Genomic DNA, 17,633 nt, shown 5'->3' with positions numbered 1-17,633 from the left:
AGATGATGCTGTGATCTTGAAGAATTTTATTGAAAGAGATAGGGTGTATGATTTCTTGGTCGGACTGAATGCTGAATTTGATCAGATCCGAATACAAATTCTTGGCAAAGAAGAAGTGCCTCTATTGAATGAAGTCATAGCCCTTGTCAGAGCTGAGGAAAGCCGCCGTGGAATCATGCATGAGCCTAAAGATCCCGAAGGCTCAGCCATGGTGCCAAGGGGAGGAAGTTATAGTGGTTCAAAGGGTGAGAACAATCACAACTTGGCTTGTGACACAACCACCCGTGACTCTAACGATAATCTCTGGTGCACCTATTGCAAGAAGCCCAGACACACGAAAGATCGGTGCTGGAAACTTCATGGGAAACCTCCCACATCCAGCAAGGAATGGGGAAATCGAGGGGTTTCAAAAGGAGTCCAACAGGCCCATAATGTCTCCACAACCCCGCAGCAATACACTCAAGTCAGGGACCATTTAATGATGAAGAAATTGAAAGGCTAAGGTGCTTCCTAAAATCCTTGAAACCAGGAAGTGGTTCTACATCTCTTGCTCTCTCAGGTGAGTCTTTATCTCTAGGATTACATGCCTCGGCTAGTGTTTTTCCATGGATTCTTGATTCTGGAGCTACTGACCACATGACACCCTCTTCACTACATTTTCTCACCTATACACCCTGTCCTAGTAATAGAAAAATTTCTGTTGCTGATGGTTCTTTCACCACAATGGCAGGGATTGGGAATATTCAAATTACTCCATCCCTATTACTTAAAAATGTGCTTCATGTTCCTAAGTTATTCACTATCCTTATCTCTATACATAAACTCACCCAGGATGTGAACTACAATGTTGTGTTCTTCCCTTCTTACTGTGTATTTCAAGACCAGGTTTCGAGGAAGAAGATTGGACTTGCTAAGGAAAGAGATGGACTCTACTACCTTGAAGCAACCAACAAATCATCTCACATTGTTATGCATGTCACACACGAGTCATTCTTATCTACCTCCAATAAAGATTTAATTTGGCATCATCATTTCCGTTTTGGTCATCCTTCATTTCCTATTTTAAAAACAATGCTTCCTTCCTTGATTAAAGGAATTGATGTTGAAACCTTTCATTGTGATGTTTGTGAACTTGCTAAGCACAAAAGGGTTTCTTTCCCAGTCAGCAATAAAAGATCTTCAACTCCTTTTTATTTGATTCATTCGGATATATGGGGCCCTTCTCAAATTCCCAACATTACTGGTTCCAGATGGTTCGTCACCTTTATTGATGATTGCACTAAGGTCACATGGATTTTTCTTCTTAAGTCTAAATCTGATGTGGGTACGATTCTTACAACTTTCATAACATGGTCTAAACTCAATTTGGTGTGAGAATTAAAAGGTTTTTATCTGATAATGCTACAGATTATTTTAATCAGAATTTGTCCCCATTTTTTCAGAAAGAAGGCATTGTGCATGAATCCTCCTATGTTAACACTCCCCAACAGAATGGGGCAGCTGAGAGAAAAAATGGCCATCTTTTGCAAACCACCCGAGCCTTTCTCTTTCAAAATCAGGTGCCAAAACAATATCGCGGGGAAATTGTCCTTACTGCTGCCTACACCATAAATAGACTACCATCTAAAGTTCTTGACAACCGAAGCCCAATACAAGTCCTTTCTCAATTTTACCCTGATATTCGAGCCTCAAATAATCTCACACCAAGAATTTTTGGCTGCACTGCCTTTGTTCATGTCCATAATAAGGGAAAATTAGACCCACGAGCAATCAGGTGTGTCTTCTTGGGATATTCCCCAACTCAGAAAGGTTATAAATGTTATCATCCAGCCACCAGAAAATTCTACACCTCCATCGATGTCACATTTGAGGAAGGAAAATCTTTTTTCACTCAACCTTATCTTCAGGGGGAGCCCTCATTAATGGAAGATAAGGCCTCGGATCTACTCTCCCTAGATGTATTACCCTCCTCACAGACATTCAATCGTCAAGAATCACATCCCTCTAAGTCACATTCCTCTGAGCCCCAAATTCCCGAGTCTCAACAAGAGTCAAACAACCCAACCATTGAACCAAATTCGAACACTGTTAACCCCACGAATGATGTGCATGATAATGTGAGATATATGCAGGTTTACTCTAGGAGGAAAAATCCAGATCCTCAACCTGTGCAAGTCCAAGATTCAACTCCTAATCCTAGAACTGAGGGATGCTTAGAACCTGAACCTACACCTTCACAGTTTGAGTATGAGTATGACCTACCTATTGCACTGAGAAAAGGAACCAGAGAATGTACCAAACGCCCATTGTACCCTTTAGCCAAATATGTATCATTCCAAAGATTCTCTAAATCCCATAAAAGTTTTCTAGCCAGCCTTAACACCATTCCAATTCCTAATACTCTAGCCGAGGCACTTTCTAATAAGGAGTGGAGAAAAGCCATGAGAGTGGAAATGGAGGCATTAGAAAAAAACAACACATGGGATGTTGTGGATCTACCGAGAAACAAAAAGACGGTAGGTTGTAAATGGGTGTTCACAATTAAGTACAAATCTGATGGGTCATTAGAAAGGTACAAAGCACGCCTGGTAGCCAAGGGATATACACGGACTTATGGGGTAGATTATTAGGAGACTTTTGCCCCAGTAGCTAAAATGAATACAGTAAGGGTGTTACTTTCATTGGTTGCTAACTATAATTGGGATTTGCAACAGTTTGATGTAAAAAATGCGTTTCTCCATGGTGATCTAGAAGAGAAGATATACATGGACATTCCACCGGGTTTTGGAGAAGGCATTAAAGGGAACAAAGTTTGTCGGTTGAAGAAAGCACTATACGGTCTCAAACAATCTCCGAGAGCATGGTTTGGAAGATTTACGAAGGTAATGCTGAGTACAGGTTACAAGCAAAGTCAAGGTGACCACACATTGTTTATCAAACACACAAACCTCAGGGGGAGTTACTGCACTATTAGTCTATGTGGATGATATAATCGTTACTGGGAATGATAAAAAGGAGAAGGAAGCATTGAAAAACTACATTGCCAGAGAATTTGAGATAAAAGACTTGGGGAGACTAAAGTATTTTCTTGGAATTGAAGTTGCACATTCTAAACAAGGCATCTTTATCTCTCAACAAAAGTATGTTGTTGATCTTTTGAGAGAAACAGGAAATATGGCATGTAAACCAGCTTCCATGCCTATAGATCCCAATGATAAACTTGGAGAAGCCAACGAGAATGCAAGTGTAGACAAGGAGATTGTAGAGGAGATGGGCCGAATGGCCCATAGACTGTCACTTCATGTTATGTTATGTTTCTCTCTGTTATGGGCCTTATTCTGGGCCCATACTCTGTAGTGTTATGTTTTTTTGTATTTTCTGCCCACTCAAGGGCCTCTCTGTAATTTATCAAAGATTAACTTAATAAAAGAGTATTAGAGTGTTAGAGGGAGGTTAAGTTCAAACTCCTCATCCTCTAACTCTCCTTGCCACAGTTCTCTCTCTCTCTCTCTCTCTCTCTCTCTCTCTCTCTTCTTCTCTAATCTTCTCTTGTTAGTTTTTTTTTATTTTCTAGCACAGTCCCATACTTCTAGGACTGTTTTTCAACTTGGTATCAGAGCGGGTCGTTACTTGGCGTGTCCCTCATGTGGTTCTAGTTCAGCCAACTGCATGAGGAGGTTCTAGGGCTGAATGTTTACAGTCATTCGCCTGGTTCTTGGAGGTCATTGGAGGGTGCCCAAGTTTCTATACACTTGGAGAAGGGTTCGGTGACCAGGAGGAATCAGAGAGCAAGTTTTTTCAGCCTGATTTGAAATCAGAGAAAAGGGATTTCGAAGCTAGCTCAGAGAGCAAAGAGTTCGGCCTGGTTTAAAGTTCAAACCAGAGATACTGTAAGTTGTTCTCTCAGTTCTTTGCTGAGTTATTTTTTGTTATTTGGGAGGACTGTTAAAGCATTCAAAGCACACCTCCATTCGGCCCACTGTTGCTGGACTAGTTTCTGGGTTATTCTGGAAGTGTTGTTTGGCTGATATTGGGCTTCCAAACTGCTGAAAAACTGATTTAAATTAAGTGGTACAAGCCTCTACTTTAGTTCAGCTACTTCTTGGACCTAGACAAAGTGTTCTTGAAGTGATTTCTGCTTGTTAACAGTGAAGTGTTGACTGTTGCATAGATAGTGTTTGTAAAAGGTCCTCTTAGGTAGTGTGGACTGTTTTCTTTGTTCTCCTTGGGAAATTACTGTTGGGAACCAAGAATACATATTGTTTGGAGGCCTGTTGATTGTTCCTTGAAGGCTGAACCAGGGTTTCTTCTCTTTGAAAGTGCTGCCACCGAACTTGGTTCTCACGGCTGTCAGTTCTGAACTGAGTTTGTGTGTTGCTGTGTTTGCTATTATTTCAACTCAATCTGAGTTTTTTGAAGTCAGATCACTTTTAAAGGCTTGCCGAAACCCTAATTGAAGCTGTTACATAATGGACTACTCAGAAATTGAGAACAAGAGCACTGCTGAATATGGACATAATTCGGGAATTACAACTGATTCCTTGTTGGCTGTAACTACAATTAAATTGGATGGAACCAATTATTTGGCCTGGTCACAATCCGTAAAAATTCATATTTGCAGTAGAGGAAAGTGGGGGTTTATCTCTGGGAGCAAGAAAGCTCCCCCAGAGGAGGATCCCTCCTATGAGAAATGGGTGCAGGAGAATTATACAGTGATTGGGTGGCTTGTGAACTCAATGCAGCCACAGATTAGCCAACATTACCTGTAGATGAACTCGGCTAAAGAAATCTGGGATAGTGTTGCAGAAACTTACTCCCAGAAGTTGAATGTTGCCAGAGCCTACAAACTGAGAAGTGATGTGAAGAATCTAAGGCAGGGGGAGAAGTCACTTGCAACATACTTCTCAACCCTGAAATCTCTATGGCAAGAGATTGATTTGATAGAGGCTGTGACATGGGATACCCCCAAGGATGCTGAAACATACAGAAAATTGGTTGAAAGGAATAGGGTCTTTGAGTTCTTGACAGGGCTGAACTCTGAATACGACATTACAAAGCAAAACATCTTGTCCAAGGAAAATGTTTCATTGTCACAAGCATATACTTTGGTCAGTAGTGAAGAAAGTAGGAGGCAAGTGCAGGTTCAAGGAGTTGGTATCAATGATCATTTTGCAAATATGGGAATTAAACCCAAAGGGGTTACAGGAGCTCACAGTGGCACAGGAAGGAAGGAGGTGGTGTGTGAATATTGTAAGAAGCCAAAACACACAAAGGACAAGTGCTGGAAATTACATCCCAATCTTGTACCTATCAGATTCCAGAAGAAGAATGATAGTAGAAAGACAGGAAGTGCACATGCAGCCACAAGCACAAATACAGAGGTTGAGTCTACCAGTGCACAGTTGGCAGCCATGAAAGCTGAATATGAGAAGTTTGGAAAGATGATCAGCTAGCTTGAAGGGGTAACTTCATCATCCATCCCTTCTGGAAGTCCAGCCACCATTGCATTTGCTCACTCAGGTATAAGGGCTTTCGCTAACCATGCATCCACCTCAGGTAATCACAAAGTCCCTTGGATCATAGACTCAGGTGCTTCTGATCACATGACTAACCTTTCCACTTTGTTTGTTTCATATGATTTACTTCCTGGTCGTGACAAAATCACCTTAGCTAATGGTTCTCTTGCCCCTATTTCTGGCAAGGGAACTGTCAAGGCTATGGACTCCTTATTCTTATCTTCCACTCTTTATGTGCCTAAATTAAATACCAACTTATTATCTGTAAGTAGCATGACCAAGTCATTGAATTGTTATGTAACCTTTTTCCCTTCTCACTATGTGTTTCAAGACCTGAAGTCTCAGAAGGTGATTGGGAGTGGCCATGAAGTGAATGGAATATACTTGCTCGACACCCCTGGCCAATGCTTTGATCATCCCAAGAATGTTGCTTTTGGTTCTACTTTTTCAGATTCTGTTAGTCAAATTATGTTATCATTGTCGGTTGGGTCATTTACCTTTTTCTGCTTTAAGCCATTTGTTTCCAAAACTGTTTAAGGGAGTCAGTGTGTCCAATCTCAATTGTGAGTCCTGTCAGTTGTCAAAGCATTGTAGAAAAAATTACCCTGTGAGCAATAAAAGAACCTCTTTTCCATTTCATATTGTGCACTCTGATGTGTGGGGGCCTTACCACTTATCCTCTATGGGGGGTTACAGATATTTTATCTTGTTTATTGATGACTTTTCGAAATTCACTTGGATATACTTAATGAAATCCCGGGATGAAGTCCCAAGTGAGGCAATTTCATGAGCTTGTTTTAACTCAATTTGATAAAAAAATTAAGGTTTTCAGATCTGACAATGCAAAAGAGTATTTTGAGAAGAGTTTATCCTTGTATCTCTCTGACATGGGGGTTATTCATCAAAGCTCTTGTGTTAGAACCCCTGAACAAAATGGAGTTGCTGAGAGAAAAAATAGACAGATTGTTGAAGTTGCAAGGAGCCTTTTGTTTGCCTCACATGTTCCCACAAGATTTTGGGGTGATGCTGTACTCACTGCTACCTATCTCATAAACCGTATGCCATCCAGGGTTTTAGGGTTTAAATCCCCCTTCTGTCTTCTTCATCCAGACAAGGATCTCTTCCCAATTCCTCTTCGTGTGTTTGGTTGTGCCTGCTATGTTCACATTCCAAGTGTGCAGAGACATAAGTTTGAACCGAAAGCCCACAAATGCATCTTCCTTGGTTACTCTCCCACACAAAAGGGTTATTGTTGTTTTGATCCAAAGACTGGCACCCGACATGTCTCTATGGATGTTACTTTTGATGAACTTTCTCCTTTTTATGGTTCCTCTCAGGAAGGACATTGTCCACAGGGGGAGAGTCTGTCACAAGTTTTTTCCCTTCCTCTTCCTGTCCCAGTTGAGTCTCTTGACAAACCTGTATCCTCACCAAATGAATCAAAGGAGGATCAATCACTTCATACCTCTTGTCCTAGTGCCCCTATTTCTTTACCTCCTCGTCCTATCCATAATCCCAAAGTGCTTCAAAGGCAGAGATCCAGGAATGAGCAAATAGTTTCCCTTACAACAGATGAGTCTCATACATTCCCAATCACAAATGAGATAATAGGTATTGCTTCAGATCCTTTGGAATCATCCTTCCCAGACCTTGATGTCCCCATTGCTGTTAGGAAAGGGAAGCGGAAGTGTACTACACACTGCATTTCCAAACACCTTTTCTCATGACCTGCTTTCTCCTTCATACTTTGCCTATCTCTCTTCTGTTGCTTCTAACCCCATTCCTTGGTCTGTCTCAGAAGCCCTTGGGATTCCAGAATGGGGAAATGCCATGGAGATCGAAATGGATGCTCTACATGCAAATGGTACTTGGGAGGTGGTGTATTTGCCTGAAGGGAAGGATCCAGTTGGGTGCAAGTGGGTTTTTACCATTAAATACAGGGCTGATGGAACTATTGAGAGGTACAAGGCCAGACTTGTTGCAAAAGGCTACACACAGACATATGGGATTGACTACCTGGAGACTTTTTCCCCTGTTGCCAAGACGACATCTGTGAGGGTTCTTTTATCTCTGGTAGCTCACTTTGATTGGCCTCTCTATCAGTTAGATGTAAAGAATGCATTTTTGAATGGTGAGTTACATGAGGAGGTCTACATGTGTCTTCCTCCAGGGATGTATGGGAAAGATATGCAAGGAAAGGTATGTAAATTGAAGAAATCACTTTATGGTCTCAAACAATCTCCTAGAGCCTGGTTTGAGAGATTTAGAGCTGCACTTGTTAAATTCGGCTATGTTCAGACACAGTCAGATCATACTCTATTTGTGAAGAAAAGTAGATCTCTAGCAGTGTATCTCATTGTGTATGTTGATGACATTATAGTGACTAGTGATGATGCCTCAGGCATTCTGGCCCTTAAGTCTTTCCTCTGTACAGAATTTGAGATTAAGGATCTGGGGCAGTTGAGAAACTTCCTTGGCATAGAAGTTGCCAGATCTAAGGATGGGATTCTTATTTCCCAAAGGAAATATGTTCTTGATTTGTTGTCTGAAACTGGAAAACTGGGTGCAAGACCAGCTGCAGCTCCCATTGATATGAGTCACAAACTTTCAGCTTCGGATGAAACTTTGTTGGAAGACAAAGGGGTCTTTCAGAGACTTCTTGGGAAGCTTCTGTACCTATGCATGACTAGGCCAGATATTGCGTATGCTGTCAATTGCATTAGCCAGTTCATGCATGCTCCTAGAGATACTCATATGGTAGCAGCAGAACGGATTTTGTGCTATATGAAAGGCTCTCCAGGGAAAGGAATTCTATTTACCAAGCATGGTCATCTGAAACTTGAAGTCTATACTGTTGCTGATTGGGCTGGAAATATTGATGATAGAAGATCTACTTCAGGGTATTGCAGTCTGGTGGCTAGTAATGTTGTCTCTTGAAGGAGTAAGAAACAATCTGTTGTGGCCTGATCCTCTGCAGAAGCAGAGTATAAAGCCATGGCACGTGGAGTCTCGAAATTGTTGTGGCTAAGGTCCTTAATGGAAGAACTCGGGATTGATCATGACAAACCCATGATGTTGTACTGTGATAATCAGGCTGTCATCAACATTGCTCACAACCCGGTACAACATGATCGAACCAAACATATTGAAGTTGATCGACACTTTATTCGAGAAAGAGTCTCCTCCGAAGAAGTGTGTCTTCCATTCATTACTTCTAAAGGACAATTGGCAGACTTTCTCACCAAGGGCATTTCCAAGGCAAGGCTTCATCATGACACTGGCAAGCTGGGCATGATTAACATCTATGCTCAGCTTGAGGGGGAGTGTAGAGGAGATGGGCCGAATGGCCCATAGACTGTCACTTCATGTTATGTTATGTTTCTCTCTGTTATGGGCCTTATTCTGGGCCCATACTCTGTAGTGTTCTGTTTTTTTGTATTTTTCTGCCCACTCAAGGGTAGAGGTAGAATTCAGGGCTATGGCACAAGAAGTGTGTGAATTACTCTGGTTGAACATAATTTAGAAGACCTGAAGATTCCACGAGAAGAGTCTATGAAACTATATTGTGACAACAAGTCAGCCATCAATATTGCTCACAATCCTGTTCAACATGACAGGACGAAGCACATCGAAATTGACCGACACTTTATAAAAGAGAAACTGGACAGCAACTTGATTTGCACTCCCTATGTGTCTACAAAAGGACAACTAGCCGATGTACTTACTAAAGGGCTCAATAGTACAGACTTTCGGAGAATTATAGCCAAGCTGGGAATGGAGGATCTCTATTCACCAGCTTTTTCCCAGCTTGAGGAGAGTGTTGGAAAACGTGGGGTTAATGGTTCAGATCTGAAAATAGAATTGTATATATTCCTAGGATTGTGGAAGGATTGATTTAGAAAGTTTTTTCTTTCTATTTTTGTACTTTCTATTTTCTCTTCTTTCTATTTTTTCTTCTTTCTATTTTATTTTCTTTCTATTTTTCTTTCTTTCTATTTATTGCAGCAACTTACTGTATAAATATGCCCATTGGCAATAGAATGAAACATAGTAGTATTCTACCATTCCAAAACAGTTACATATGTAGTCCACTCTTCCTCGACTCAAGCTTTTTGTAAATAAGTCAGCCCACTAGTTTCCTGTATTAACATATGTAGTGTCTAGCTCTCCATTCAGTACCTTCTCCCTCACAAAGTGACAATCAACTTCAATGTGCTTGGTTCTTTCATGAAACACCGGATTAGAGGAAATATGAACTGCAACCTGATTGTCACAATAGAGCTTCATTGGAGTATTGATGTTGTACCCTACTTCCTGTAGAAGGTTCCTTATCCACACTAGTTCACAAGCAGTATGCGCCATAGCCCTATATTCCGCTTCTGCACTACTTCTTGCCACGACCATCTGCTTCTTACTTTTCCAAGTCACCAGGTTACCTCCCAGTAAAGTGCAATAGCCTGTGGTAGACCACCTACAAGACATAGAACCGGCCCAGTCAGCATCAGAATACCCTTCTATTTCAAAATTTCCGTCACTCTTGTATATCAGACCGCGACCCAGAGCCCCTTTTAAATACCTCACAATTCTCAGAACTGCATTCCAATGAGGAATCATAGGTTTCTGTATGAACTGGCTTACCACACTAACCGCAAATGAGATGTCTGGTCTAGTAATGGTTAGGTAGTTCAGTTTACCCACAACTCGTCGATATCTTCCAGGGTCTTCAAACACTTCACCCATATCACTGCTTAGCTTGGTATTTGTGTCCAATAGGTGTTTCAATTGGTTTAGCACCCAACAAGCCTGTTTCTTCCAACAAATCAAGCACATATTTCCTCTGGCACAGATTAATACCATACTTGGATCTTGCTACCTCTATCCCCAAGAAATATTTCAGTTTACCAAGATCCTTTGTCTGAAAATGATCCTGTAGATAAGCCTTCAGCCTGTCAATACCCATGTTATCATTCCCAATAATAACAATATCATCTACATACCCAGAGAGTCATGACTAAATACAGAATGATCAACTTTGCACTGTTTCATACCAAACTTCCTTACTACCTCATTGAACCTACCAAACCATGCTCGAGGAGACTGTTTAAGCCCATATATAGCCTTCCTTAGTCTGTACACCTTACCATCCTCCCCCTGAGCAACAAACCCTGGAGGTTGCTCCATGTAGACCTCCTCAAGTAAGTCACCATGCAAAAAGGCATTCTTGATATCAAGCTGATATAGCAGCCAATCATACATGGCTGCAAGAGAGATCACAACACGAACTGACCCTATCTTAGCAACCGGTGAGAAGGTCTCTGTGTAGTCAATACCATAGGTTTGGGAGAACCCTTTTGCAACCAATCGCGCTTTCAGACATTCAACACTACCATCAGGCAGATACTTAACCGTATAAACCCATTTATAACCAACAGCTTGCTTCCCAGGAAGAAGAGCGGTGAGGTCCCAAGTATGATTATGATGAAGGGCAGAGAGTTCTTCTTCCATCGCTCGGCACCACCCTGGAGAGGCAAGGGCTTCCTGGACATCCTTAGGGACAACAACTAATGATAACAAGGTGACAAACTGGCGATGGGAGGTAGAAAGGTGAGTAAGTGAAACATAATTAGAAATAGGATGAAGGGTGCAAGTACGTTTACCTTTCCGCAAGGCAATGGGGAGATCAATCTCAGATGCTGAGTGTGGGTCTGGTGCCGGATCTGTCGACGGAGATGTAGCCGGAGGAGTAGTAGTTGGTACGTTGGGGCGATGTGTATACACATGACAGATAGGTGGGCGTTCAACAGGTGGTGGCACCGAAGGCAAGGGTTTGGTCACGGCTGGAACGAGGGGAAGAGGGTCGGCAACGGGAATTGGAAGAGGAGGAAGAAGCATCACCGGACCCCAAAAGGAACGAAGTAGACTCAAAGAAGGTGACATCAGCACATACAAAGGACCGTCGAGAACTAGGATGGTAACACCTATACCCTTTCTGGGTCCGAGAATAGCCAAGGAAGATGCACTTGAGAGAACGGGCGTCGAACTTGTCATTCCCGGTTCCCATATTATGGACGAAGCAGACACACCCAATACCCTAGGCGTAAGAGGAAACGGAGACAAAGTGGGAAACAAGACCATAAACGGAGAATGACCATCAAGGATGAACGTGGGCATTCGATTAATCAGAAAGCAAGAGGTAAGCACTGCATCACTCCAAAAGGGTTTGGGAACATTCATGTGATGCATTAGGGATAGTGTTGTTTTCAGGAGATGGCGATTCTTTCTCTCGGCCACCCCGTTTTGTTGTGGGGTGTAGGTACATGAGGTTTGATGTATAATGCCGTGTTGGTCCAGGTATTCTTGAAATGATGAGGATAAATATTCACGGCCATTATCAAAATGGAAAACTTTAATGTGGGTACCAAATTGATTATGAATATCAGCATAAAATTTCTGAAAAATGGTAAACAATTCACTTCTTTCTTTCATTAGATAGAGCCACGTCATCCTTGAAAAATCAACTACAAAAATGACAAAATATATATATCCATTATATGACATCAATTTATAAGGACTCCAAACATCGGAATGAATTAAAGAAAAAGGACTCGACACACAGTTATCAACCCTAGAACTAAAGGGAACACAATGGTGTTTCCCAAACTGACACGACTCACAAAAAATCTAGTCACATCAAGCTGTTCTCTCTGTTGTTGCTGAATCTTGACATCGGAAGTGAGAGGGTGATAGACATTCAACTCATTACATATGTTTCTCATGCTGCCATAGTACTCCTCAAGACTCTGATTGCCCTGTTGTAGATTAAAGTACTCCTTGATACAGCTGATACACCCTGGTTGTATTGTCTTGTCCCGAATACAATTTCTTCGCATGGTCCCACGCATCTTTGGCAATGTCAAGAAACATGAAATTTACACTAATCCTGGGTTCCATACTATTTCACAACCATGTGATGATCTGAGCATCCTCTTGCTCCCAGTCTTCATACTCGTGAGAGTCAGTGGAGGGTTTCTCCTCTCTTATGTGTTTTACCTTCTTCTTTGCCTTCAGAAAGACTTCGACGGATTTAGCCCAAGGCACATAATTCTCTCCATTTAGTTTAATGGAGGTCGTCTGAACATTCAGGTAGTCTGTAGGCACCATGACATTAGACTTACAATCACTGTTATCTCCCATTCTGTTATCACCGATTCTGCACACTTGCTGAATTCTATTACCACTGAATTCTGCACGCTGCACACGACTAGATCACACTCGTCACACTAATTTCAGCACTTGTTGCTGAAAAGTGTGCTCTTTACACCACAAACCCTACTCCTACGACTACCTGAAATCTCACCACTATATGATCACAACTCTTCCTTCGAAATACACAAAAACAGCATAAACCCTAGTATGATACTGTTTGAAACCCCAGCATATGATCTGAAACACACTTCCTATTTGACCTATAACAGATATCATGCACAGAAATCTCTTACCTTATCACTGAAGGAACAACCACACGAGCAAGAAATCAGTCCACACAAGACAGCCACTGCACCACACAGATCGGCCCTCTATTCTTCATCGATTAGGGAAGGGCGATCTTAGAAACCACAGCAACCGACCACACAAGACCCGAATAGAGGCATAGAAACCTCCAAGGGAAGAGGGCAATCACTCCTTTTCAGCCCTTTCCCTTATCTCCAATTGAATGCAGAAAAATCAAGAGAAACCCTAGATAGGGTGCGTAGAGAATAGAAATCTAGGCAGACAGAAATCTAGGCAGATTCAAGTTGCTCTGAAAGCATGTTATGATTCGGCCTGCCTTGGAGTTCTATTTGTCTGAGATCGGTTATGTAGAAAGAGGTAGAAAGGTGGAAGAAAGAGAGAAAGAGAAAAGGAGAAAGTCTGGTTCGAACTGGAAGTCTCAAGAACATAACTCCCATTCGGCCAGACAGTGCTTTTTTATTATTAAAATAATTGAAAAGACATATGTGCCCTTATTTAAGGAAGGAGCACTGGTTCTAACACAACATTACAGATCAGCAACCTTAATCTGGGTATAAGGACAGAAATACCCCTACGCTAACATTCTGTAACCAATGAATTAACTTGTTGACTTTCAAAGGGATTAAAGTACTGTAACTGATATGTTAACTTGTTGATTTGCCATGGATTCATAGCAGTGCAGAGAGAGAGAGAGAGAGAGAGAGAGAGAGAAGAGAGCAGATTCTGTAAGCTTATACTTACTGCTGAGATAAAAGGATCAAATTGTGAAAATTTTGCCATTTCCCGATCATCACTGTCAACATTATTCATATCTCAGCTAGCATGGTTTCAATATTCGTGAAAACTAGGAATCAAGGATATTAAATTCTTATGGATATGCTTTTTCTTGCTTGCTAAGGAACAAAATTGGGTGTCTATAGAAATTTAAGCAGCAAGTAATGTTACATACAAATGGAACTTGATGGACGGCTAAGAGAGGGGAGGTCTTTGTTCGATGACATCACCCAATAAGAGAGGTCTTAGTTCTTTTTGAAAAGAGAAGGGAGGTTTTACTATTTATGAGAAATACCAAGGGAGGTTAAAGTCTTTTGCCCTTTATTTTATTATGAAATACCTTCCAACAGAATACTCAAATCCAAGGTAGTACCTTTCCTCTCCAAATGGATTTAACAAGGCAACCAAAGCTAAGAGAAGGGTTTATAGATAGGCCAACAAAGAAGAACACGAGAATAATTCCAAGGAGTTGAGAAGGATCAAAGAGTACTTCCTCTAAAGAGTCAATTAAGGCCAAAATCTCAGGGCATTCGCAATCTTTAAGGCCCAGTTGAAAACTTAAATCCCATGACAAACCTTGATGGCAGAAGGAAATGCAATCAGAGATAAAGCAGTCTGGATGAGAGGAAAGGGAGAATAGTAATGGAGATTTATCTTTAAGTAGCTGGTCCCCCATCACAGTTCTGTCCAAAATCTGGTTTTTCTGCCAGAAAGAGCATCATAACCAATAAACCGCAAAAAGGAGGGGAGAGACAAACTAATGTATTTCCAAGGAGAAGACAAAATTGCTCTTGCCTGTAAGTTGCAATACAGTCATTCATACTTATACCACTGGTGCTTCTAATGACTGCCAAATCTTGTCTAAATCCCTAGGGAATCTCCACAACCACTTTCCTAAGAGAGAAGAGTTTCTCAAAACTATCCTCTGCAAAGGTTGATATTCAGATTCCATAGATTGAATGATTTGTTTTGAGATGCTCAGATTCCATAGACTGCCATTCAAATGGGTCTAAAAATATAAAAGAGCATGAAATCATAATTATGATGGTCTTTGGCAATATGCAAAGAAAAGACCCAATATCTTAGATATGCTTTTGCATCTTACTACAGTGGAGAGCACAAAACTAAATAGATCAAAATGATTTAACTGGGAAGTCCAGACAAAATATAACTGTTTGAATGATCTAGATTTTGTTTACCAGTAAAATTACAAAACTCTAATCCCAACGCTTCAGTATTCACTCTTATGCCATTAAGCTTTCATTACAATACTTGCAAAATCTTTTGACACACATATAACACAAGCCTTAAGCTTTACTGATTAATGAACATCTACCATTAGGAATCCAACTTAGCTCTATGGTTATCAGCATGGATAAAATGGTTTATACTTTTGCCCTTGTGATTCATTGTCTCCAACTTCTTGATTATTGTCATTGTCTGATGGAATTATTCTCTACTCTCTAATATCCATTTGAAAGATTTGAAGAAGATTCAGTATGTATCTATATGTCAGAGAGAGAGAGAGAGAGAGAGCTCTTTTCAAAAATTCTAATAAAAATTGTTTCAAAAAAAAAACCCTAACTAGTTTCACCTAATGGGAACCAATTAATAATTGATAAAGTCCTAAATTACTAGAAGAAAATCATGTCATGAAGCAAAAATGTTAAACCGTATATAACATTATTAATAGAAAACTAATTGTGAATACCAGGAATAAAGTATTTGAAGTGAAAAAAAAAAGAGAGGAGAAAAGGATAGATAAGCCCATTTATTGCTTGCAATCTATACACTAATTGTTGAAAAAAATAATTGATCTCAAGAAACCTAAGAATATATATTATTACATCATAAATCATTTACCAACCAACAAATTCTGATCACCTGTTTATAAAAGAAAATACAAACTTCATTATTTCTTAGTTAATTTAAAAACACCATTTACCTGGTCTAAAGTATTGATTGCTTTAACCAGTATAGAGGAATAAACCTTTTGAGGTTTATCACCTACAATCTCTTCTTTCTCCTCAACGTAAGCAACACGGAGAGATGGATACCTTTACATCATAATTGAAAGGTTACAATTAAGTGGCTTGTACAAATACCTGTAAAAGTTGGAACATTTGTAATTTGTAAAAGATTACCTAATCATTAAGTCAAGTATATCCTGTGCACGAGGATCTCCACAGGCTTTTTGTGCTCCAAATTCTTGACAAGAGATAATGTATGCGAATTTCATATCTGTAAGTGCATCTAGCTGAGCTGATAACGAGGGATAGCTATCCTTCTTATCATGTCCCATTTCAATTGCCTTGTAGTCTTCAATAATATCTGTTCGAACAAAATTGACAACAGTTACAATAAAGTATTTGAAAAAGTAAGATGGTTGTATTATTACAATTATGTATCTAATGTGAATCCACTTTTTTATGTTCTTATAACATATTTTATTCGCATACTGTGATTGTTTATGGGGTATATGTAGAGAGGAGGGGTAGTCATTTTTGTATTCTATTCTATACTATTATTGTAGTGTGTATACTTGACAACTTTGTACCTCTATGTATTTTATCTTCTCTTGTAAGGACAGTTTTGTCCTTTTATTCTTTTAATATAAATATTGTTTCTGGGTTGGGTCAACCCATTCGAGACCAACCAAACAATCTTGAAGTTCTCTTGGTTTCTCTCTTGTCTCTCACTTTTCCTAGGTTATCATGGTTATCAGAGCATGTTGTTCTCTGATTTCTTCTCAGTTCATTTGAATCTTCTTTCTTTTCCATGCTCCTCTGTTCTATGCAACCAGCAAGATATTAGATTTCTCTTGGGAGACTTCAGTTCATGGTAAAATTTCATAGGGAGTTTCATCTGATCTAGTTCATCATATTCTGAAAGTTTCATCAGTTTTGAACAAGTGCAGAAGGTGTTCTAATCCCTTGGGCCACAGCAGGTTTTCTTTCCTTTTCTGGACTGTGACTTCAGATTTCTGTTTGCTCTGTGGTTTGGACACCTTTTCTTGGCTATAAGAGGTTTTCTGGACTGTGACTTCAGACTTCTGACGGTGACTTCAGAAGGTGTTCTAATCTCCTCAAGGCACTGAATTTGTTCAAGTAATTGAACACAATTTCAACGGAGTTGCTCTTTGTGTGTTATTTGAACTGCCCTCTTGCCCAGATGGGGAACTTTTTCTGCAAAATTCTTTTATTTATAGTTGTAGTTCTAATCAGAAAGATCAGGGATGTAGAAAGACTTTAATTCCTAAAATCAAATTGATCCAGTGGTTCCAGGAAATCAAATTGAATCACACCTCGTTCCAGTTTTATGTATTAATTCTTGGAAACATTGTTCCTTTTATTTTATTTTATTATTTGAACCAATGTTTCCAAGAAAGACTAAGTGAGCTTTTTGTGGCTTATTTTTGTAATTTTTTATATTTTATGGGTTTTCGTATAATTTTGTTATGTTTCATTCAATTTTGGATTGGGTTGGACCCCATCCAGTCCATTTGCATTTCAATTGGACCGGATTGGACTTGGTTTGAATGGGTTTGGACCGGATTGGGTCCAGTCCATTTGTAAATGGACCTACGTTGGACTGGAATGGATTGGACCAAATCCGGTTCAGTTGACACTCATAAAAATGCACAAGTTGTATCTTGGATTCTTGGATCTGTTACTGTTGATTCTGCAATTCCAATGAGGGGTCTCAAGACTGCGCATGACATGTTTGAATACCTTGAGAAAGTCTATTAGTAGTCAAATATGTCTAAAAAATATCAGATTGAGTTGGAAATATTTTCTTATGCTCAGGGAGAGAAAATAATTCAAGAGTACT

The 17,633-nt window shown here is 40.1% G+C and overlaps 1 protein-coding gene across 3 annotated transcripts in view; it reads right to left on the bottom strand.

Annotated features, from left to right (window-relative positions):
- Positions 1-17,633, bottom strand: part of GSL04 (glucan synthase-like 4) — a 147,684-nt gene that overhangs the window by 31,039 nt on the left and 99,012 nt on the right. For all 3 annotated transcript variants that reach the window (XM_088981636.1, XM_088981637.1, XM_088981638.1), the window contains exons 33-34: positions 15,947-16,133; positions 15,748-15,859 (exon numbers count right to left, since the gene is read on the bottom strand). In XM_088981636.1, coding sequence (XP_088837762.1) covers positions 15,748-15,859; positions 15,947-16,133 — 299 coding nt within the window. The remainder of the gene's footprint in view (positions 1-15,747; positions 15,860-15,946; positions 16,134-17,633) is intronic.

This window comes from Nelumbo lutea, chromosome 3, assembly GCF_056320005.1.
Source record: "Nelumbo lutea isolate HS-2025 chromosome 3, American lotus-T2T, whole genome shotgun sequence".
Lineage (NCBI taxonomy): Eukaryota > Viridiplantae > Streptophyta > Magnoliopsida > Proteales > Nelumbonaceae > Nelumbo > Nelumbo lutea.
This window is presented reverse-complemented; position numbering and strand designations above follow the sequence as displayed.